Source organism: Vipera berus (assembly GCF_964194415.1).
Source record: "Vipera berus genome assembly, chromosome: 7".
Lineage (NCBI taxonomy): Eukaryota > Metazoa > Chordata > Lepidosauria > Squamata > Viperidae > Vipera > Vipera berus.
Genome location: NC_138209.1, coordinates 70,679,812 through 70,702,901, shown reverse-complemented (window position 1 = coordinate 70,702,901; position 23,090 = coordinate 70,679,812). Strand labels below are relative to the sequence as shown.

General features: G+C 44.3%; 1 protein-coding gene across 2 annotated transcripts in view; it reads right to left on the bottom strand.

Moving 5' to 3' along the window:
• The window catches only part of USP46 (ubiquitin specific peptidase 46), a 55,446-nt gene extending 32,643 nt beyond the window's left edge, over positions 1-22,803 (bottom strand). For both annotated transcript variants that reach the window (XR_014027029.1, XM_081332084.1), the window contains exons 1-4: positions 22,337-22,803; positions 6,108-6,188; positions 4,830-5,043; positions 1,122-1,351 (exon numbers count right to left, since the gene is read on the bottom strand). Coding sequence is in view for 1 of the 2 variants with exons in the window: in XM_081332084.1 (XP_081188210.1) it covers positions 1,122-1,351; positions 4,830-5,043; positions 6,108-6,188; positions 22,337-22,372 (561 nt within the window). In the remaining variant the exon portion in view is untranslated. The remainder of the gene's footprint in view (positions 1-1,121; positions 1,352-4,829; positions 5,044-6,107; positions 6,189-22,336) is intronic.
• Between the last annotated feature and the right edge of the window lie 287 nt (positions 22,804-23,090).

Genomic DNA, 23,090 nt, shown 5'->3' with positions numbered 1-23,090 from the left:
AGCAAGCTGTGCGTGCTGCTGGTCCTTGTAACACAGGAGAGTCCCCAACTCCCGGTCTGTGGACAGGCACCGCTCCGCGGCATGCCAGAAAAAGGTCCGTGCAAACAAGCGAAGCCCCATCTGCAGGATGCAGGCAGCACGCAAAACCACATCCCCTCTCTGGTCTGCGAAAAAAAACCCTCTTCATGGAACTGGCCCCTGGTGGTGCCCAAAAGGTTGGGGACCTCTGTTGTAACAGACTTGCTGGACGTGGTGGGGTGGGCAGCAGGACCAGGCCTCCCCCGCCCCGAGGCATCCCTGTGCTCCCCTTAATGACCCACAGAATTGTTTAACAAGGGCAACTGAGAGAGCCAGGATGGTAGTCAACTGAGCAAAGGGGTGACATGAGTGTCTCGCGTAACAGGCACTTCACTCAACAACCAAAATTCTAGTTTCTGTTGTGGTCATAAGTCCCCAAATTCCTGCAGGTGTTTGTATATTAAATATATGTACGTGTACCCTTTGTGTAGAGCAGGGATTCCCAACCAGGGGCGTGTGACAATATTCCAGGGGGCGCGAAAACTTGGGTTTTCAAAATTATGGTGTATGTGCATAGTTCGTTGCTGTTATTTCGAACTTTTGTAAGGGGTGCGAGAAGATATCCAAAGCGTTTTAGGGGTGCGGGGTATAGAAAAGGTTGGGAGCCGCTGGTATAGAGATTTGCATATTTAAATTTTGTACACATGCCTGCTATTGCACATTAAAATTACGTACACATGCTCTCTGCATATATAAAGAAACTGGACGGAGAGATCGGCAGTCCTTTTAAAAAATAAAGTTTACAATAAATGGGGATAGATAAATGAACCCAAACACACATATAATAAATATTGACTTTACCAACTCATTTATGAAGCAGGGGTCTTCAAACTTGGCCCTTTTATGCCTTGTGGACTTCAGCTCCCAGAATTCCTCAGCCAGGCACGCGTGCCTGGCTGAGGAATTCTGGGAGTTGAAGTCCACAAGTCATAAAAGGGCCAAGTTTGAAGGCCCCTGTTATAAAGGTAGAGATTTCTTTGACTATGCAAGGATTATCCAGCTGTTTTACAGGTAATTCTTGTTTTAATCCTGCCAGTGCTTACAGTTTCACAATTCAGACATCTCGTTTCGTTGGTCAAGGTTCCCTGAAAGATCTCGTGCACCCAGGTCAGCTCCTGTTTGATGTTCTCCTCCGCTTCGTTCATGTTTCCGTTTTTCAATCTGCCATTTTGTTTTTCCTGCTTTTTCTCCTCTTGCAGAATGTCAGCAACGGTGTTTAGTAAGTAATTCAAAAATTCGTGAGCATCCTGCTGCATATAGTTGTCAAAAAGATCTATTAAAAAAAACCAAACAACCCGATTTATTTCTATAAAAAATGGCTAGAGCCGGACCATTTTGTCATGCACCCAATTCTGGGCTGCTCACAACAGCGATAAATAAATAAAACCAGTACAGAGAGAAAAGAATGAGAGGAATAAAAATAGATCATAATTAAGAAAAACCAGATCTCCCAAACTATACCCGTTTATTTCTTCAGTCCCCAGCCTTTAATTTTCAAACCTAGGGCCAGTTCCTACGGCTGTGGCTGGCACTGGGAATCAGGACGGTTAGCAAACGTGAGGATGCTAACAGCTGTCGCTTCACGGCACATGACGGATTCTCTACAGGATGCGTTGAGGTCTCCTGATCATTCCAGGCACTGCTCCGAATGAGGCAACTCCTGGGCAAAGGACATTTTTCACAGCAGACGACAGAAACGTCTAAGCCAGGGGTCTTCAAACTTGGCCCTTTTATGACTTGTGGACTTCAACTCCCAAAATTCCTCAGCCAACGTGAGGGAACTGTGACCCTTTTGTGACTTGTGGACTTCAACTCCCAGAATTCCTCAGCCAGCGTGAGGGAACTGTGACCCTTTTATGACTTGTGGACTTCAACTCCCAGAATTCCTCAGCCAGCGTGAGGGAACGGTGACCCTTTTATGACTTGTGGACTTCAACTCCCAGGATTCCTCAGCCAGCGTGAGGGAACTGTGACCCTTTTATGACTTGTGGACTTCAACTCCCAGAATTCCTCAGCCAGAGTGAGGGAACTGTGACCCTTTTATGACTTTTGGACTTCAACTCCCAGGATTCCTCAGCCAGCGTGAGGGAACTGTGACCCTTTTATGACTTGTGGACTTCAACTCCCAGGATTCCTCAGCCAGCGTGAGGGAACTGTGACCCTTTTATGACTTGTGGCTGAGGAATCCTGGGAGTTGAAGTCCACAAGTCATCAAAGGGCCAAGTTCGAAGACCCCTGGTCTAAGCCACTTTATGTGGGTCAAACATGGATTTGTTTCTGCTAAGATTTGTCCCAACAAAAGAGAACTGGGCTCTAGCATAATTTGTTGCTCAGTTCTTCTTTTTTAAAATTCCAACTGCATCCAATACAGTAAAGAAAAACGGGCTCAAGCATGCCACCCAATGAGACAATGCAAAATTCTCCCTCTGTCAACCCTCCTCAAAGGGCAGTGGGGACCCCAAAGATAGGAAAGGCATAAAGTGCAGCTCTTTGGAGGAACAGTCATTCCCTGCCCTTGAATTTCTCATTCACTCCAGCCTAGCTGGCGCACAGATCTAAAACCCATCAAAGTTGGCTGAGGCTGCACAGGTATTAATATTCTAAAGCTGTGCCAGTTTGGTATGGTGGTTAAGGCACTAAGCTCTAGTTCCAGCTGGGTGTCCTTGGCCTGGTCACGCTCAGCCTTACGCAGTCGCCAGGCTTCAAAAACACTGGCCCGAGGGGACACACACAAAAAACAACAGTCTACTATGGAGATTCTCAGTCATAATAATAATAATAATAATAATAATAATAATAATAATAATAATAATAATAATAATAATAATAACAACAACAACAACAACAACAACAAAACAACAACAACAACAACAACAACAACAACAATAACAATAATAATAATAATAATAATAATAATAATAATAAAAAGTTGGAAGGGACCTTGGAGGTCATCTAGTCCAACCCCCTGCTCAGGCAGGAAACCTTATACCATTTCAGGCAAATGGCTGTCCAGTCTCTTCTTAAAAACCTCCAGTGTTGGAGCATTCACCACCTCTGGAGGCAGGTTGTTCAACTGGTTAATTGTTCTAACTGTCAGGAAGCTTCTCCTTAGTTCTAGGTTGCTTCTCTCCTTGACTAGTTTCCATCCATTGCTTCTTGTCCTGCTTTCAGGTGCTTTGGAGAATAGCTTGACTCCCTCTTCTTTGTGGTAGCCCCTGAGATATTGGAACACTGCTATCATGTTCCCCCAGTCCTTCTCTTCGTTAAACTACACATACCCAATTCCAGCAACCGTTCCCTATATGTTTTAGCCTCCAGCCCCCTAATCATCTTTGTTGCTCTTCTCTGTACCCTTTCTAGAGTCTCGACATCTTTTTTACATCGTGGTGACCAAAACTGGATGCAGTATTCCAGGTGTGGCCTTACCAAAGCATTGTAAAGTGGTATTAGTACTTCACTTGATCTTGATTCTATCCCTCTGTTAATGCAGCCTAGCACTGTGTTGGCTTTTTTGGCAGCTGCAGCACACTGCTGGCTCATATTGAAGTGATTGTCTACTAAGACTCCGAGATCCCTCTCACAGTTACTACTATTGAGCGAGGTACCACCTATACTACACCTGTGCATTTGATTTTTCCTGCCTAAATGTAGAACCTTACTTTTTTCACCATTGAATTTCATTTTGTTAGATAGTGCCCAGTGTTCGAGTCTGTCCAGATCCTTCTGTATCTTTTTTTTATTTAAAAAGTTTTACAATACATTTTGACTTTAACCCCCCCTCCCCCCCCCCTCTCCCTCACTCCCTCCTCCCCCCCCCCCGACTTCCCAGAGCTAAATACAGGGCATAAAATCAAAAAACAAACATAAATCCTTCTGTATCTTAAGCCTATCTTCTGGAGTATTGGCTATTCCTGCCAGCTTGGTGTCGTCTGCAAATTTCATGAGTTTCCCATCTATCCCCTCATCCAAATAATTAATGAAGATATTGAAGAGCACTGGGCCCAGAACAGAGCCCTGGCCAGGTCATAGTTATCCCAAAGGTGATTTTCCGTGAGGCAACCGGACTTTCTTGTTTTTCCTTTGAAGACATTTCGCTCCTCATCCGAGGAACTTCTTCAGCGCTCAAGAGCTCAAAAGAAAAAACAAGTAAGTCTCCCCATTGCCTCGTGAAAGAGCACCTTTCGCACACAACAACTGGGCTGTAACAAGCACAGGTAACCGCTACTTGGCAGGACAGTGAAAGCTGCATCACTTCCACTAGCGACCATCCAGATTTTTGCAGCTCAGATATGTAAGGTAAAGGGTAAAGGTTCCCCCGCACATGCGTGCTAGTCGTTTCCGACTCTAGGGGCCGGTGCTCATCTCCGTTTCAAAGCCGAAGAGCCAGCGCTTGTCCGAGGACGTCTCCGTGGTCATGTGGCCGGCATGACTAGACGCCAGAGGCGCACGGAACGCTGTTACCTTCCCACCGTAGTGGTCCCTATTTTTCTACTTGCATTTTTTACGTGCTTTCAAACTGCTAGGTTGGCAGAAGCTGGGACGTGTAACAGGCGCTCACTCTGCTACGCGGCACTCGGGATTCGACCCGCCAAACTGCCGATCTTGTGATCGACAAGCTCAGCGTCCTAACCCACTGAGCCACCGCGTCCCTTTCAGATATGTAAACGCGTGTAAACTGTGTGACGTGTCTCAGACAGCAACCTGAAAAGTAATGGGGGCAGAGCCACTGACCAGCTTGGAACTACACATACCGTTCTCCTTCCGTAGCCTTGAGATGAATTTTTTGGGAGGAATCACCCCAACTTTCTTCTTCTGTGTAGCAATGCTGTGGAAAAGGTCTGCTAGACAAGTCAAGAGGTTTTCCTTTTTTTTCTGCTGGACCTTATACGCCAGCACATTTTCCCGAAACGGCCGGCAGAAGTACAGGGCTTGCAGGACTGAGTTACAGTAGCATGTGTTGCCAAACTGCACATAAGCATACAGATAAACAAAGGGATGGAGAAATGGGTATAATGCAACGTCTGAGTGTTAATCCAGCTTGCTCTTTATTATCCTACCCCTGCCAATCATTACTCAAGTAATCAGTTAATGGATTAAGATTACAGGTGCCTTAATTGCCATCTGATTTGGCATTAAATGGCTATTAAGTTTTGATTTGGCCACCAAAGGGCAATTAAGTTGCCCTCCATTTTGATTCAAAGGGTCCTTAATGAATTAGTAAATGACCTTGCTGTCCTTTCAGACCTTCACATTGAGTACAATATGTCTATGGAGATTCTCAGTCATCCAGGACATGGTCGTCCCAAAACTGCTGTTTTCAAGACGCAACTGGACTTTCTTGTTTTTCTTTGAAGATATTTCGCTTCTCATCCAAGAAGCTTCTTCAGCTCTGACTGGATGGTGGGGAATGGGAGGATTTATATTCTTCCCAGACAGCAAAATTTTTTGCACTACTCAGGTGATCCTGAGGACACAGATAAGCCTCCAAGTGGCCTCAACGACTCTCTAAAAGAATGCAAACGACCAGCTGTCTGCACGCAATATAAATCCTTCCACTCCCCACCGTCCAGAGTTGAAGAAGCTTCTTGGATGAGAAGTGAAGTGTCTTCAATGAAAAACAAGACCGTCCAGTTGCCTCTTGAAAAAAGCACCTTTGGGTTAAGTACAGCATGTTTTTTTTTTTTGCAAGGACATGAGAATGCAGCTTCCATATACATCTACATCCACTATCTTAATTGCACTGATCTACATTTAGTCAAGCCCCTTTACCAATTTGTAATAGAATCTTGAACTTGCAGGCAACCCCGGTCCAGTGTTAGCCTTCATTCCTGCAAATTAACCCTTTGCCGAGGACGATACTCTCTCAAATGTCCATGTTCCCCAGCCTGGTTTCTTTCAGTTATGCTGCCTACTAAGTCCTACGATCCTCAGCCACCTTGGCTAAAGGATTGCTACTAAGGAAGAGAGGGAGTTGATATCTAAATATCTGCAGGGCCTCAAAATAGGCAGAACGGAGTAATAATACTTACGTTGACCAGCCCAAAGTAGTGTTCATTAAGTGGAAATTGCTCTGGGCCAATGTCTTTTTCCAGAGCAGAGGCATTGGTGCCCTGGGGGAGAAAAAAAGAAAAAAAATGTTATTCTCTCACTAATTCAAATAGGATCCGAGAGGGACAAATGTTTTTTTCTTGCTTCATCAAAAATGGCACAATTGTGGCTCTCACAGAGCTAGGCATGCTCATGCCCTCCCTTTACTGAGTCCATTGGTGGCCTGAGGTTGCTGCACAAAGTTATGAACGCTGTCATCCTTTCGATGCCCCAAAAGATGGTCTTCAAAAAAAAACTCACAATGGGGCTTTTCATCCACATCATAACCACAAAAGCCCACAGGAATGCTAGCAATTGTAAATTAGGAGGAGCTGCACGAGATCCATTCTTTTTGAAGAGAGAAACTGGAACACATCACGAAGGAAGATGGCTTACTTGCCTGCCCTCCCCAACCAAATCCATTAACCTGCCATCAATCATTTCCCAGAATAACATAAAAAAATAAACACACAAACACACACACACACTTTACCGATGCTATCCAGGTTTATTTAGTTGGGTAAAAAAATAAACACACACACACACACACACACACACACACACACACACACGTTTTACTGATGCTATCCAGGTTTATTTAGTTGGGTAATCTTATCGAATTGTTTCCTATCTACTATTTCGTTTGTCTAAGAGGCAAGGGCAGAAAAAGGGCAATGGGATGGGTTTTTTTTTTACTTGCTTAGATTAAGAGGGAAACTCTGATTTCCCCCCCACCCCAAAAAAAAAGTAAAGATAAGGTTTTCAGAAGAATTGAATGGCAGAATGAGAGCGAAAACCAGATAATTACAGAAAGCGTGCAGGCTTTAAAAAAAATAAAATCAACTTGCTTGTAGGTGGGAGCCCGTAATGCAATTTCATCTTGCTGTCAGAATTTTATCTATTTAGGCTATCCATGTTTTTGTGTGTGTCGTTCTTTCCGGAATGTCTCACCTAGCCTCGTGTAGAAAATATGGAAGAAGACCTTGATGGAGTTACGTCCACTTCATTGCCCAAGCGAGGAGTCAAGACAATATTTTAAGTACACAAAAAATGGATAGTATTTGGCTCAGGCAGGTAACCTCCCTAGCTGGCTGAATTAGCATTAGAAGGAGGAGGAGGAATAATACAATCAGGCTTGCAAGATTCTGCTATTATAGCCACTCTTAGTAAAAGTAATTTTAGCCACTTGTGGAGTGGATTTCTGAGCCTGGTCTACCTAAAAGAGGTGTTGTTGTTGTTGTTAGTTGCGAAGTCGTGTCCGACCCATCGCGACCCCATGGACGACGTTCCTCCAGGCCTTCCTGTCCTCTACCATCTTCTGGACTCCATTTAGGCTCACGCCTCCTGCTTCAGTGACTCCATCCAGCCACCTCATTCTCTGTCGTCCCCTTCTTCTCTTGCCCTCAACCTTTCCCAGCATGAGGCTCTTCTCCAGTGAGTCTTCCTTCTCATTAGGTGGCCAAAGTATTTGAGTTTCAACTTCAGGATCTGGCCTTCTAAAGAGCAGTCAGGGTTGATCTCCTCTAGGACTGACTGGTTTGATCGCCTTGCAGTCCAAGGGACTCGCAGGAGTCTTCTCCAGCACCATAGTTCAAAGGCCTTAATTCTTTGGCGCTCAGCCTTTCTTATGGTCCAACTTTCACAGCCATACATTGCAACTGGGAAGACCATAGCCTTGATTATACGCACTTTTGTTGGCAGGGTGATGTCTCTGCTTTTTAGTGTGCTGTCTAGATTTGCCATGGCTTTCCTCCCCAGGAGCAAGCGTCTTTTAATTTCTTGGCTGCAGTCCCCGTCTGCGGTGATCTTGGAGCCCAGGAAAATAAAATCTGTCACTACCTCCATTTCTTCCCCATCTATTTGCCAGGAATTGAGAGGGCCAGATGCCATGATCTTGGTTTTCTTAATGTTTAGTTTCAACCCAACTTTTGCACTCTCCTAGAGGTGACATCATACCCAAACAGCCCATTCTTCACAGGCTTGACTTTATATAAGGCTGTCATATCTGGGTGCCCATGTTCCACATGATCACTAGCTGACATGAAACAAAGCCTGCATTGAAGCTTGTTCCAAAGAAACAGCACAAGCATTAAAAGATGCAAATACTGCAATATCAAGCATAAGCACCAATTCATTGCAAGAAACAAACCAACTAATGTACAGCACAGCTGCAGTTATAACTGAATACGTGGGATGCAAAATCAACAAAGAAGAAAAACAAACAGTGCACCACAAAAATGGAAGTTTAGACTAGAAAAATGGAAGTTTAGACTAGAAAATAAGATCAGCAAGTTAAGATCACATGCAAGCAAGCTAGAACAGATGAAATAAAAGAAGCTGAAGAACAAGAAGACCAAAGAATACCTAATCAAGAAATACCACTTAGAAACAAGGAAGATCAAGGAAGCACTGGAAATAATAAAGCAGCAAATAACAGCTATAGCCAAGAAAATCAGTAGATACGAAGCTCGAATTGCAAATTATAGGCAGAACCACCCATTTCAATCGAGTCAGAAATGTTTCTACCAATCCCTCAATGGAGAAACTGCAGTGAATCAGTCAATACCTGACAAGGAAGAAACAGTGCAGTTCTGGATGCAGATATGGGATAACCCAAAGAAACACAACAAGGACGCAGCTTGGTTAAAAGAGGTGGATGCAAATAAAACAGAAGTTGAAATGAAAGAGCTAGTAATAACAGCAGAAATGTTAGAGAAAAGAGCAAGGAAGATGAAGAATTGGTCAGCACCTGGTGAAGATGAACTGCATGGTTTTTGGTTGAAACATCTAACTGTTCTATACCCACTCATTGCCAAGCAGTTCAACAACCTTCGGGAGAAGGGCGGTATATAAATCAAATTAAATAAATTAAATAAATTAAATAAACATACTACCAGGAGGAGAAATTGAAAAGTGGCTAACAATTGGGGAAAACCTACCTGATCATGAAAGATCCGGCAAAAGGGGCAGCTACGAGGCAACTACAGGCCAATTACCTGCTAACCAACAACTTTCAAATTGCTAACTGGTGTGGTAGCTGATGCAGTCCAACAGCATCTAGTTGAAAACAATCTCTTCCCACCCGAGCAGAAAGGAAACCGCCCCAATAGCAGAGGAACAAAAGATCCACTCCTAATAGACAAAATGTTCTTGGAAAACTGCAAGAGAAGGAAGACCAACCTGAATGTGGCACAGATTGACTACAAAAAGGCATTCGACTCTCTGCCACATGACTGGATAATCAAGTGCCTAGAAATAACAGGAGTCAGCAGAAACATCAGAAAGTTTGTGCAAAGGTCGATGGCACAATGGAACACACATTTGCAGGTCAATGGTGAGAGAGCCGGAGAGGTTAATATCAAGAGAGGAATATTTCAAGGAGATTCACTATCACCACTGCTATTTGTCATTGCACTGTTTCCTCTGTCAATGATACTGAATAACTCAGGCCACGGCTATCAAGCATCAAAAACATCTGCCAGACTGTTCCATCTCCTTTAAATGGATGATCTGAAGCTGTATGGAAAAACATACATCTAAAATAGAAACACTGCTCAGCACTGTCCGTATATATAGCCAAGATATAGCTATGGAGTTTGGCTTGGACAAATGTGAAAACTGAAGGAAGATGCCCCACGAAAATAACATTAAGAGTCTGGATGAGGATGATTACTACAAATACTCGGGTATCCTTCAAGCTGACAACATCAAGCACACTGAAGTCAAGAAAAAGTTTAGAGGTGAATACATTAAGAGAGTGAAGAAGATCTTAAAGTCCAAACTCAATGGAGGAAATACCATGAAGGCAATCAACACCTGGGCAATTCAAGTCATTAGATACACAGCTGGAATAGTGGACTGGACTCAAGCAGAACTAAAAGCAATGGATAGGAAGACCAGAAAAATAATGCAGTGACGTTGACAGACTCTGTCTACCAAGAAAAATAGGTGGGCATGGAATGTTGCAAGTACATCAGATGGTTGAAGCAAAATGGCTTTGGAAGAATATCTGAAGGACAATGATGAAGATGCACTGAAGTTAATATATCAGGAAGGCTTACTGAGTACTGGAGAGACCAAACTGGCCTAACAAGAAAGACTAAATGAAGAAAAGAATGGAGACATGGGAAGACAAAGCACTACATGGCCAGTACATTAAAAAAAATAGCTGAGAAAGCAGATAATAACCAGACCTGGCAATGGCTAAGAGCAGGAAAGTTGAAGAAAGAGACCGAGGGACTAATTCTGGCTACACAAGACCAAGCCTTAAGGACAAATGCATACGAAGTCAAAATTGAGAAGACAGCAACAGACAGTAAGTGACGTCTATGCAAAGCTGAAGAAACTGTGGACCACCTGGTAAGTTGCTGCAAGAAGATCGCACAAACTGACTACAAGCAGCAGCATGACAAAGTAGCAACAATGGTGCATTCAAGAAATATCATTTGCCTGGAAGCAAGAACTGGTGGGACCGTAAAATAGAGGAAGTCGTAGGAAATGAAAAATTTAAATTGCTCTGGGACTTTAGAATTCAAACAGACAGCCACTTGCCACATAACACCCCAAACTTAACAAATGTCGATAAGAAAGACAAAAAAGTCTGGATAGTGGACGTGGCAGTGCCTGGAGACAGCACAATAGAAGAGAAAGATCTGGAGAAGATAACAAAATACAAAGACCTACAAGTAGAAATAGAATGACTGTGGCAAAGGCAAGCCAGGGTAGTACCAATAGCCATAGGCGCCTTGGGTGCAATCCCAAAACAGCTGGAGCACCACTTGAACATCATTGGCATTGACAATTTCCCCATCAGTCAATTGCAAAAGGCGGCCTTACTAGGAACTGCTTCCATCCTGTGACGATATCTGTAATACCATCAAACATCCACATCTGCCTATCCCAGGTCCTTGGTAAGGACTTGACAGGTAGACCAAAATGCCAAGCCTAGCCTGAACATCTGGCTGACTGTCTGATGATCAACAGTAATAATTTAAAAACAGCAGCTAATGCAGCTAGGCTAACTGCCATTGTTAGAAATTTCTCCTGCATTCATTACAACGATCCCCCTTCAAAAGTACCACAGTGCATCTCTATGGCCTAATTGCTGTCATTGCTTTTGTGATGATTTTGGCACGGAGGACATACAATCATCAACTGCGGATAATATTCAATGGATCCAATTATAGAGTTTAACAAAACTTCAGTCAAAAAATTAAGTTTTATGGCAACTCCTGGGGGAAAATTTATCTATCCTAACAGCAGTATCCCAAGTTAGCCAGCTTTTTCTTCCATTTATGTCCCATTTATATCATTAGCTAACTTAAACTACTATACCAAGATCTAAGTCAACTTCTTGTTTGTCCCTTTTCTTATTATTGTAGCTTTTCTGGCACTGCAGCTCTTTTAGCTTATTTCATGCCTTTTCATCATTTGCAGCATTATTCTTTTAAAAGAAGAGTGTGTGCCTCTCTCTTCTTTTGAATGGCTATATTACACACACCACACCACACCCACACAAAATATCTCCCAGAGACTTGACTGTTAATTTTGAAAACATGTTTTTCACCCTTGCCGCAGGCAGCACTATAATGCAAAAGAAAAAAGTTTCAAGAAAGACTTTTGTTTTCTAGGAGGAAGGGATGCAATTCTCTCCCATTAATACAAAAGAATCACAGTAAGCTTCATTTTTTACATTACTAGCCTGGAAGAAACAAGCAATCCAGAATTGGATTCAGGTGAATGAGTTGGCTGGTTAATTCCTTCCACTTCTGCGGTTAGTGCAGAAATACAGTTGCATGGCAAAACGTCAGGCAACGTTAGCCAAGGTAAAAACTGTGTGCATGAATGAAATTCCCTGAGTGATGAACAGAAGTTTAAAAGGTTATTCAACAAAAGAGCAAGTCAAACATAGCTCTAAAACAACCATGCACTACTTAAAGAAAAACAGGTCTCTTCAGAATGGCCTTCACAGTCCTCAGATTTTGTTGTTATTATTATTATTATTATTATTATTATTATTATTATTATTATTATTATTATTATTATTATTATTATTATTATTATTATTATTATTATTATTATTCCTGACAGTTAGAACAATTAACCAGTGGAACAACCTGCCTCCAGAAGTGCTGAATGCTTCAACACTGGAAGTTTTTAAGAAGAGACTGGACAGCCATTTGTCCAAAATGGTATAGGGCAGGGGTCTTCAAACTCGGCCCTTTTATGACTCATGGACTTCAACTCCCAGAATTCCTCAGCCAGCATGCCTGGCTGAGAAATTCTGGGAGTTGAAGTCCATGAGTCATAAAAGGGCCAAGTTTGAAGACCTCTGGTATAGGGTTTCCTGCTTCAGCAGGAGGTTGGACTAGATGACCTCCCAAGGTCCCTTCCAACTTATTATTATATTAAAAATTTGGTTTGCAAAGTTCTAAACATGCAGCACGTGCAAGAAAAACTAAGGATGCTTCTGCGCTAGAAGAATTCTATAAGGATGAGTTGGAAAAATTCAGAAGCTTCATATAACCTTGAGGAGCAAGGAGGAAGAGTCACAAATAAGGCAGCAATCGGATAGTATACATTTAAATCCGAGGCAGAAATGTCATTTGAGACAATAATGCGAGGATAGGCATTCAGACTTTGCAAAATTCCGTTGCAGCAATCTTATAATAAAAGTAGCATTCGCATTCATAATTTTGGCTTCCTGGTCTGGTCTGCCTCAAAGGCCCAACTCTCCATCCTTCGGTCTCTTATACAAAACGTTCTGGGATTTATTTACATTCCTAACACAGGAAAGCAAAATGGCAAACACTGCTGTAGGAGCCAGGCTGGTGAGGCAGGAACGCATCCCAGGGTACAAAAAACCGTCAGCTCATAGATGAGAAAAAAATAGACCAGATGCTTTTGAAAGCCACCGAGAGAACAAGCTGTTGTGATTCAGGGTCAGCCTGTGGGTTCGGCAGTGGGGTCGGACGACTCAGAGGAGGAGGAGGAGGGGGGTGTTGAAGAGCTTGCTGAGGGGGTTGAAGATCTTGCTGATGATAGCCCTCAGCCAGGCCCCTCCCACCTGGTCACGACGGAGACCCAGCTGTGTCAGCCTGACAGCATGGATGAAGATGACCCACAGCTGGCCCTGTTCAAGGACGCCCGACGCAGGAGGCAATCAGGAGTAAACAGAGGAAGGCAATGGGGCTCCTCGGAAGGAGGCAGAGAGAAGCCACGCCCTGAACTGTATTTAAGGGGGAATGCGTGGGAGGGCTGGTTTGCTGAAGGCAACCGCTTGAAAAGCTCCTGTTTCTTGGTTTGTGTCTTGTTCTATTTGTTTTTGTAGCAATAAATTTGGCAGGCGTAATTCCAGCCTCTTGCCTTCTTGTAAAAGGGGTTGTCCCTGCCTTTTCTGCAGGGCCAGTAGCAGGCTGGTACAGAACACAAGCCAAGTGTCTGTTCACTTGGAAAACGTGGAAGGAAAAAGTCCAGTTTTTAAATTCTAGAGTGCAGTCCTATTACAGGCCTTGACTTCTACGTACTGCAGTACCTTTGGTGCTTGTTTAGCTCTCTTCTTGTTTGCAGTAAAGGAACTGATTTTTGCTGAGTAGTACTTACTGGGTTTGAGCTTTTTGTTGAGTAAAGCAAAATCTTGAAGAAGAAGGGGTTATATGTTTGGGGAGATGAGATTTACAACCGTGCCTGGCGGGAAGCTGGGGAAAATGGCTCAGCTCAGCCTCCAAGTAGCTGTAACACGGGAGATACCATTAGAAGCCAACGTAGTATGTCGAAATGTGACGCTGAATTCCAACTAGTGACTTTTAGGTGTAGTTCTGAACCCCTGGGGAAGGGGGTAGTGGGGAAGGCAGGCAGATTTCTTCAAGAGGAGATTAGCAGTAGCAGCGAAATATAATTTTTCTGAACTTCAGCAATCACATTAACACGGTGACAAGCAAACTGGAAGATTATGTGTGATGAAGAGACACACACTGCAGGAGATCTGGATGATATTCAAGAAACAGTGGAACACATACAAGATACAATGGAACACATACAATGGAACACATACAAGAAACAATGGAACACATACAAGAAACAATGGAACTCATACAATGGAACACATACAGGAAACAATGGAACATATACAAGAAACAATGGAACTCATACAATGGAACACATACAGGAAACAATGGAACACATACAAGAAACAATGGAACTTGTAAAATGGAACACATACAGGAAACAATGGAACACATACAAGAAACAATGGAACTCGTACAATGGAACACATACAGGAAACAATGGAACACATACAAGAAACAATGGAACTCATACAATGGAACACATACAGGAAACAATGGAACACATACAAGAAACAATGGAACTTGTACAATGGAACACATACAAGGGAACACATACAAGAAACAATGGAACACATACAATAGAACACATACAAGAAACAATGGAACAGTACAGTACAAAACCAATAACTGAGTGAAAAAATATCTGATTTTCATCAATTTTTTCCAAGAGACCCAAAAGATCCAGGTTCCCCTCCATTAAACATTATTATCTTGCCAGGCCGAGATAAGTTTAGTTTGGGCTGTGTGGTTTTATGTTTTCATTGTTGCGGCTATAACAAATTGAATAAAGACAAACAACAGTGGATGGAAACTAATCAAGGAGAGAAGCAACTTAGAACTTAAAATTCCTAACAGTGAGAACAATCAACCAGTGAAACAAACTGACTTTGTAAGTTGTGGGTGCCCCATCAGTGGAGGCTTTTAAGAAGAGACTGGAGAGCCATTTTTCAGAAATAGTGTGTAGGTGTCCTGCGTGAGCCGGGGGTTGGACTAGATGATCTCCAAGGTCCCTTCCAACTCTGTTAATATTATTCTTCCTCCACCACCTTATGATTTCTAAGTAAAAGAACTTCCATGCTTGCAGGTGGTCTCTTCTCCCCACTCCTCCTCCTCTTTCTCCCTCCCTCCATCTCTCTGACCCATCTCAAAATCTCCAAAAGGAACAAAATTGGTCCTGATTTTTGTAATCTGTATCATTCAGTTTATCCAATGGAACTTCCATATCCACTGTACCCTCTAACATCAGATAGATAGGATGGTATATATAACCTAATTAAGATTATATTTTGCAAATAAAAAATTAAGCACTTAAACTGAATTTGGGGGGGGAGCAATATAATAAAGGTAAAGGTTCCCCCGCACATGCGTGCTAGTCGTTTCCGACTCTAGGGGCCGGTGCTCATCTCCGTTTCAAAGCCGAAGACCCAGCGCTTGTCCGAGGACGTCTCCATGGTCATGTTGCCGGCATGACTAGACGCCAAAGGTGCACGGAACGCTGTTACCTTCCCACCGTAGTGGTCCCTATTTTTCTACTTGCATTTTTACGTGCTTTCGAACTGCTAGGTTGGCAGAAGCTGGGACAAGTAACAGGCGCTCGCTCTGTTATACGGCACTCGGGATTCGACCCGCCAAACTGCCGGACCTTCTGATCGACAAGCTCAGCGTCCTAACCCACTGAGCCACCGCGTCCCTTAGCAATATAATACAGTGACATATTTCAGCTGCTGAATTAATGCTCTACTAACCAGATTCTCAAACCAGAAATACCTGTTTGTGTGGTTAACCTCTTTTAGCATTTGCCCTGCTTCAGCATTTCTCTCTTGTCCCTCTCCCAGCTAAATTTTATCATATAACGATGATGATAACAAGTGATTTTTCTCACCTTCTTGAGGAATGTGCAGACCTTAAAACATTTTTCTGGAAACTGCTCCAAGTACAATAAAACCTCTACAGGAAGGAATGCAACAGCTGTATCTTGACTGCACAACAATAATAACACTTCATAATTACTGTCTCTCTCTTCAATTCTTGTACCACTTTAATACACACTAGGCAAATTAAGAGACAACGCTTAAGCTCCCCAGAATAACTTAGTCATGGGCTAATAACGTCCAATTAAGTTTCGAAAGGCCTTTCCTTGGAGAGATCTATTATCTTATTAATCCTGGTTTATTAATTCTGGGAGTTATAGACTCAAATATACGTAGATGATACCAGGCTGGGGAAAGGCTGCTCTGGTACAACCCTTTACAGCAGGTCAAAAAAACCATTGCCATCTCACAGAAGCATAAAGGAATAAAACATTGAGAAATAACAGCTCGTTCAGTCAGCCAAAAAGATCTCAAATGAAGATCAGCTTACCCAAAGGCATTTCTGTCCCAAAATGTCTTTCTTTTAAACAACTATATCAGGTGTCTTCAAACTTGGCCCTTTCATGACTTGTGGACTTCAATTTCCAGAATTCCTCAGCCAGCATGCCTGGCTGAGGAATTCTGGGAGTTGAGGTCCACAAGCAGGGGCCTTCAAACCTGGCCCTTTTATGACTTGTGGACTTCAACTTCCAGAATTCCTCAGCCAGGCACGCATGCTTATGCTCAGATGCCGCTTGGGTGAGGGGGAGGGGCTTCATGCCGCTCCCGGGGTCTGGCGTTTGCAAGGGGGAGGGGAAGGGGCTTAGAGGCTCTTGGGGGTGGGAAGGGAGAGTCACAATGGAGGGGGGACTGGACTAAGGAGGCTTGAAGTTGCTTTGCAAGAACGGGGACGCTCGACTGATTTATGTTAAAAAGTCGTCTTATACGCCGGAAAATACGGTATATCTATGTTTTTCAATCTCTGCAACTTGCAGATGTTTGTAATTCAATTCCCAGAATTCCCTACCCAGCAGACTGGCTGAGGAAATATGGAAGCTTAAATCGACACATCTTAAAGTTTTCTACTAGAGAAGAAGAATGTATGAACTACTCCTAGAGTTTACATCTTGGGATCTTGCAATATACATGCAACCTTATATATGTGTGTGCTTATAGCACACACGTATCCTATCCTGAAGTCTTCTTTGGTCCCTCTACCACTTCAAAGATATAATAATGATAATGATAATAATAATAATAATAATAATGACAAAAAAGTCTGAATAGTGGATGTGGCAGTGCCTGGAGACAGCAGAATAGAAGAGAAAGATCTGGAGAAGATAACAAAATACAAAGACCTACAAATGGCAAAGGCAAGCCAGGGTAGTACCAATAGCCATAGGCGCCTTGGGTGCAATCCCAAAACAGCTGGAGCACCACTTGAACACAATTGGCATTGACAAATTCGACATTAGTCAATTGCAAAAGGCGGCCTTACTAGGCACTGCTTCCATCCTGCGACGATATCTATAATACCATCAAACATCCACATCTGCCTATCCCAGGTCCTTGGTAAGGACTCGATAGGTAGATAAAAATGCCAAATCCAGTCTGAACACCTGGCTGACTGTGCGATGATTAATAATAGTAATAATAATAATAATAATAATAATAATAATAATAATAATAATAATAATATAAAGTTGGAAGGTACCTTGGAGGTCATCTAGTCCAACCCCCTGCTCAGTCAGGAAACCCTATACCATGTCAGACAGTTTTGTGCTTCTGCTTCAAAAGAAGAAAGTTGTCTTACTTTGCAAAACTTTGCAAAATACATCAAGAAACTGCAGCTTCCTGCAATAACTCCAGCAAAGCTACAAAAAAACTGCGCTATTCGGAACATCTTACATTTTAAGGAGATACCTGGTCGATACCTAGGATGCTGGCAGCAACCCGTGTCAACCATTAGTGCCAGTCAATTTGAGTATTCAGTTGACTGAGTCTCATGTTTTATGAATAAAAGTTTTATAATAATAAAATAAAAATAAAAAAAGTTGGAAGGGACCTTGGAGGTCATCTAGTCCAACCCCCTGCTCAGGCAGGAAACCCTATACCATTTCAGACAGTTTTGTTCTTCTGCTTCAAAAGAAGAAAGTTGTCTTACAGCAGTCAAACTGCCAGGCTCACCAAAGAGACATTGAAGCACTAAACCACCAGGATTATGCATTTTGCAAGTGACGATATACAGGAAATCCTTAGAGAAGGACATCTATGATAAAGGTCATCACCCTAAGAGAATGTTTCATATTCATGGCAAGTTTAAGATAGGTGGATTCAACTCCCAGAATTATCCAGCCAGAAACACAAAACACAAACGTTGGGCAAAAAAGTCCATGAAATCTGGAATGCCAAAGTCCATAGTGATAACGGATTTTTCTCTGCTGAGTTAATTGAGTGGAATAATTCTATTTAAAACTCTCCTGATATTTCTGAATGGCTTTGAGTGAGGTGACAACACCTTGACAACTAACAAATGTATTATATCCTAAGCCTGTATGGCCAAGAGAGTCTACTGTACTTCAGTTGAACATTATGATTAATATTGTATAATATATATCAGTTGTATTACATTAAGTATGTAGTCCCCTCCTCAAACTATAAGATTGGGATAATTCCCAGAGACATAACCACAGTAGCAAAATGGAAGCCAAATTATAATTGCAGCATTAGTGAGCAGGAACTTTCACTTATTGTTGTCACATTGAGTTCCACCCATTTGTGTTCAAGCAAAACAACCACATGCCTGTTCTACCCAAAATATTAGGATTGCGTGCAGGCACTAACTATTAGTAATGCTACTTTTGCCTATCTCTGCCTTTACACTCAATCTGACAGATTTTTCTGCCATTTAACTGTTTTTCCCCTCTTGCTCATCTATGAGTTTGTGTGTGGGTGGGTGTGGGTGTACGTGTGCCTGCATGTACGTGTGTGTGAAAAATGTGAGCAAGAGGTAAACCAACAAGTGAGCATAACCATACACATGATGAAATAGATCCTAGTCCATGAAAGCTTCTGTCGTAATATATTTAAACAGATGCCTATTTAGCGGAAAAACAAAACATTTGCTTAGCCAAGCCATAAGCCACCATTGTTTAAAATAATGATAAGATTACTGTGAGAAAAGAGGTTATGTAAATACTTTTACAATTCGGCTTCCCAATGTATGTATTTCATTATATTTGGATGTGCTGTGATTCACAACAGTGCCCAAAACGGGAAAAAGTTATCAAATGAATGGTTCTAGATACACGTGTGTGGGAGTGTGACAATTCAGGCTGAAGGTCAAAATTGGCCTTATATTTTTATTAATTTGCTAGTAGAAGCATCAACTTACTTTTTTGATGAAAGGAATGTAACCCTAAAATAGAATAACTCTAGCTGTAAAATCAAGATTGTGATTTCAAAAGTTATGTTTATAGGTAGGTGATTACAACACCCAACATACAACCTGTTATTGAAACAAGTCTGCTTGGCCTGTGATTGTGAACGTACCCACAACTACAGACACTATTACAATTCCATTTCACAAAAAAATGGTATAAGGTTTCCTGCCTGAGCAGGGGGTTGGACTAGATGACCTCCAAGGTCCCTTCCTTCTTCTTCTTCTTCTTCTTCTTCTTCTTCTTCTTCTTCTTCTTCTTCTTCTTCTTCTTCTTCTTCTTATTATTATTATTATTATTATTATTATTATTATTATTATTAGCTCGATACTGAATCAAACTAAGGAGAATGCAGCTTTCTGCTCCCTGTTTATAAACAGTGCTGAGGCTAATCCAGATGTGCCATCATGTTTATGCCATTAGTCCCTTTAAATTATACGTATCACCATACACTTTTCAACTGCAAGTGGACCGGAGCTTGCCTCAAATTACAAGCCTTATCACACCCAGATATCATTGCTAAAGATTCACACAGGCTTCTCCTGTTATTATTGGGCATCCATAAAACAAGGTGATGCTAACCAAGAGGTGTGGATTAAGGACTAAGATTTTCCTGTGTGGTAGACCTAATCCAGGACAACTACAGTGTGCTTGTTTTAATGGTTAAGGCCTGGGGCTAGCAAGCAGGAGACGGTGAGTTCTAGTCCTGCCTTAGCCACGAAAGCCAGCTGGGTGACCTTTGTCAGCCCAACTCACCTGACAGGATTGTTGTGGAGAAAACGGGAGGAAACAAGTGGATACACCGCATTGAGATATTTATACAAATAATTAATTTGGAACTGAATTGCTGGCTGGGGAATTTTGGGAACCGAAGTCTTCTACATATCTGGAAGTGGGACACGTTGCTCCCAAATCAAAGAAAAGGCAGCCGGATTGTACATCCAAGTTCTTTAACGGGCCAGCAAGTTTCTAACACCACAACACCACCTCTCCACATTCTGCTTAATGCTTCACACCGCTCCCGTTCGCCATTCAAATCTCTGCACGTCATTAAAGAGGGACAAGTTTTCTCAGGCCACCCCCCCCCCAGTCCTTATTTCATTCATCCGTTCGAAAGTGAAGCCTGCTGCAAATTTAGGGGTCTCTAACTTGGAAAGGGATGGAAAAGGGTGGAGGGCGTCTTGATGAACGAGGAGCAGATATTCAAAACATGAAGTCTGAGGCGGGGGGGGGGGGGTAATGAAAAAAAAAAAAACCTTGGTTCAACCCTGCCTGGAGCCATTCATAAAACGAAAAGGGGCAAAAGACCCCTTTACAACAGCAGAGGAAGAGCTCAAACAGCACCACCCACGCAGCCCAGAGGCCAAGAGGCCATAGCCTGGTAGTGGGCCGTGGCCCATAGGTTGGGGACCTCTGTTCTAGAGCATTACAGGCAGTTCTTCCTAAGATGGTTCAAATTAATGAGGGCCTCCCTAAACAGTTATCGCCTAAGTTTGAATGAATGACCTCCAGCCACATCACCGCCATTTGAGCATTTGGCAACCTGCTCCCATTTACAACCAGTTGCAGCATCCCAGTCATGGCTGATTTGTGACTCTTTTGCCAGTTTCTGGCAAAAATAGCATTGGTTTAAGCTGGGTTCACACTTGGGACTGTGGTGACTTACTACTGCTATAAAGGTGGTTGTAAAGTCAGGTCCAGTCACAAGGTGTCTCAATTTATGACAACTTACGACAGATTCTGGTTCCAACTGTGGTCCTAAGTCAAAGACTCCCTATGACAGGGGTGTCAAACTGCCGGCCAGACACGTCATCCGGAAGCTGCGCCCACCCCATTGCCAGCAATGGCAAAACTGTCCCAATACATTGTGTGACATCATGTGACGTCGCTTGTTTGACATGTCTATCAGAAAAGTTCTCATCTTTGCATTTGACCAATGGGGGGGATAGCAACCTTTTGCATCCCAATTCCCATAGAACCCAGATCTATACCCCACCCCCACCCCCAAATACAGGTAGCCCTCGATTTACACCACTTCGCTTTAAGTGACTGTTCCAAGTTGCAACTGGGGGAAAGGGGAAAAAAAAAAGCATTTTTCACACTTCTGACTCTTTGCCGCATCCCCCTGGTCCTGTGATCCAAATTCAGCCGCTTGGCACCTGACTTACACATCTAGGCTGGTTGCGGCATCCAAGGATCCCGTGATTTTCCCCCCACCCTCCCCACCCCCTCTTGCAATCTTCTGGCAAGCAAAGTCAATGGGGAAGGCCGGATTCGCTTAACAACCCTGTCCCCCAACTTAACAACCGCGGCGGCGACGATACGCTTGACAAACCGGTCGCCAAATGGGGCGAAACGCACTTAGCAAATGCCTCACTCCGTGGAGCACATCTGGTGGGGGGGTGGTCGTAGGCCGAGGACCCCCACCCCTGTAGAGGCAGGGCAGCTCTGCAAGTAGCCCCTCAACTTAGCAGCCCAAGGGCCTCCCCCACCCATGAGGCACCCCCCTCCCTATAATGGGGGAGGGGAGAGAGCCGGGATCGCCCGGGGCTGCCTCGCTTAACGACGGGCGACGACAAATGGGGCAAAACGCACTTAGCAAATGCCTCACTCTGTGGCGCACATCTGGTGGGGGGTGGTGGTCGTAGGCCGAGGACCCCCCCCCTTGTGAAGGCAGGGCAGCTCAGCAAGTAGCCCCTCAACTTAGCAGCCCAAGGGCCTCCCCCAGCCATGAGGCACCCCCCCTCCCTATAATGGGGGAGGGGAGAGAGCCGGGATCGCCCGGGGCTGCCTCGCTTAACGACGGGCGACGACTTCCGGGGAAGTCATTCCACCGCTCAGCGGCGGTTGCAAGTCGAGGACTACCCGTGGTGGGTAAAAGTTGCCCGGACGCTCCTTTTCCCAACTCCCGCCCAGGCACCGGCTCTCCCCCACCCCAGCCCCGCCGCCCTGCCCCTCCCTCCCTCCCTCCTCCTCCTCCTCCTCCTCTTCCTCCTCCTTGCAGGCCGCCCTCCTCGGCGCCAGGCCGGCTCACCATATTACAAATGGAGGCGATGTTTCTGACAGTCATGAGTCTAAAGGATGCAGCGATTGCCCACCGCCATCTTCAGAAGGGGAAAGCCGGCATGGCCGCGGCTGTTGGAACCGGGGAGAGGCGAGGCCGGCGCTCAGCCTCCCCCGCCAGGCTGCAGCAGGAGGGAGAGAGAGGCAGGCGGGCAGGCAGGGAGGAAGGCAGGCGCCCGACGGAGCCCCGGCCTGCGGCGCTTGGGATCAGCTGCAGCGCGCCTTGCAGGGCATGGCCGAGGCGGGCGGCAGGAGCGCGCACCCGGGACTCGGGCGCTTCGGTGTCGTCGGGACGGCCCCCGCTTCTCACTCGGCCGCTTTTCCTCCTCCTTCGCCCCGCTCCTCCTCCTCCTCCTCCTCCTCCTCCTTCCCTCGCGCCGGCCGCTCCGCTTCCCGTCTCTCCATTGCCGCGCAGCGCCCGGGATCCACTTTGACACAGCGGCGGGGTTTTGGAAGGGTGGGTGGGTCAATCCCCGTTGGTGGCGTGGCCGCCGACCAATCGCCGCGCCGCCTCTCGGGATTGGCAAGGCCAAGCCGCCAATGTAGAGGCGGGGAAGGCCCGGAGGCCATCCCGTCCAGTAGACCAGCTGGGAGTGAGTGAGTGATTGAGTGAGTGAGAGTGTTTGTGAGAGAGTGTGTGTGTGTGTGTGTGTGTGTTGGGGGTGGGGTGGGCCGCCGGGATCCGCGCGCCTCTTTTGCGCTCGCCCAACGTTGCAACGCGTTTC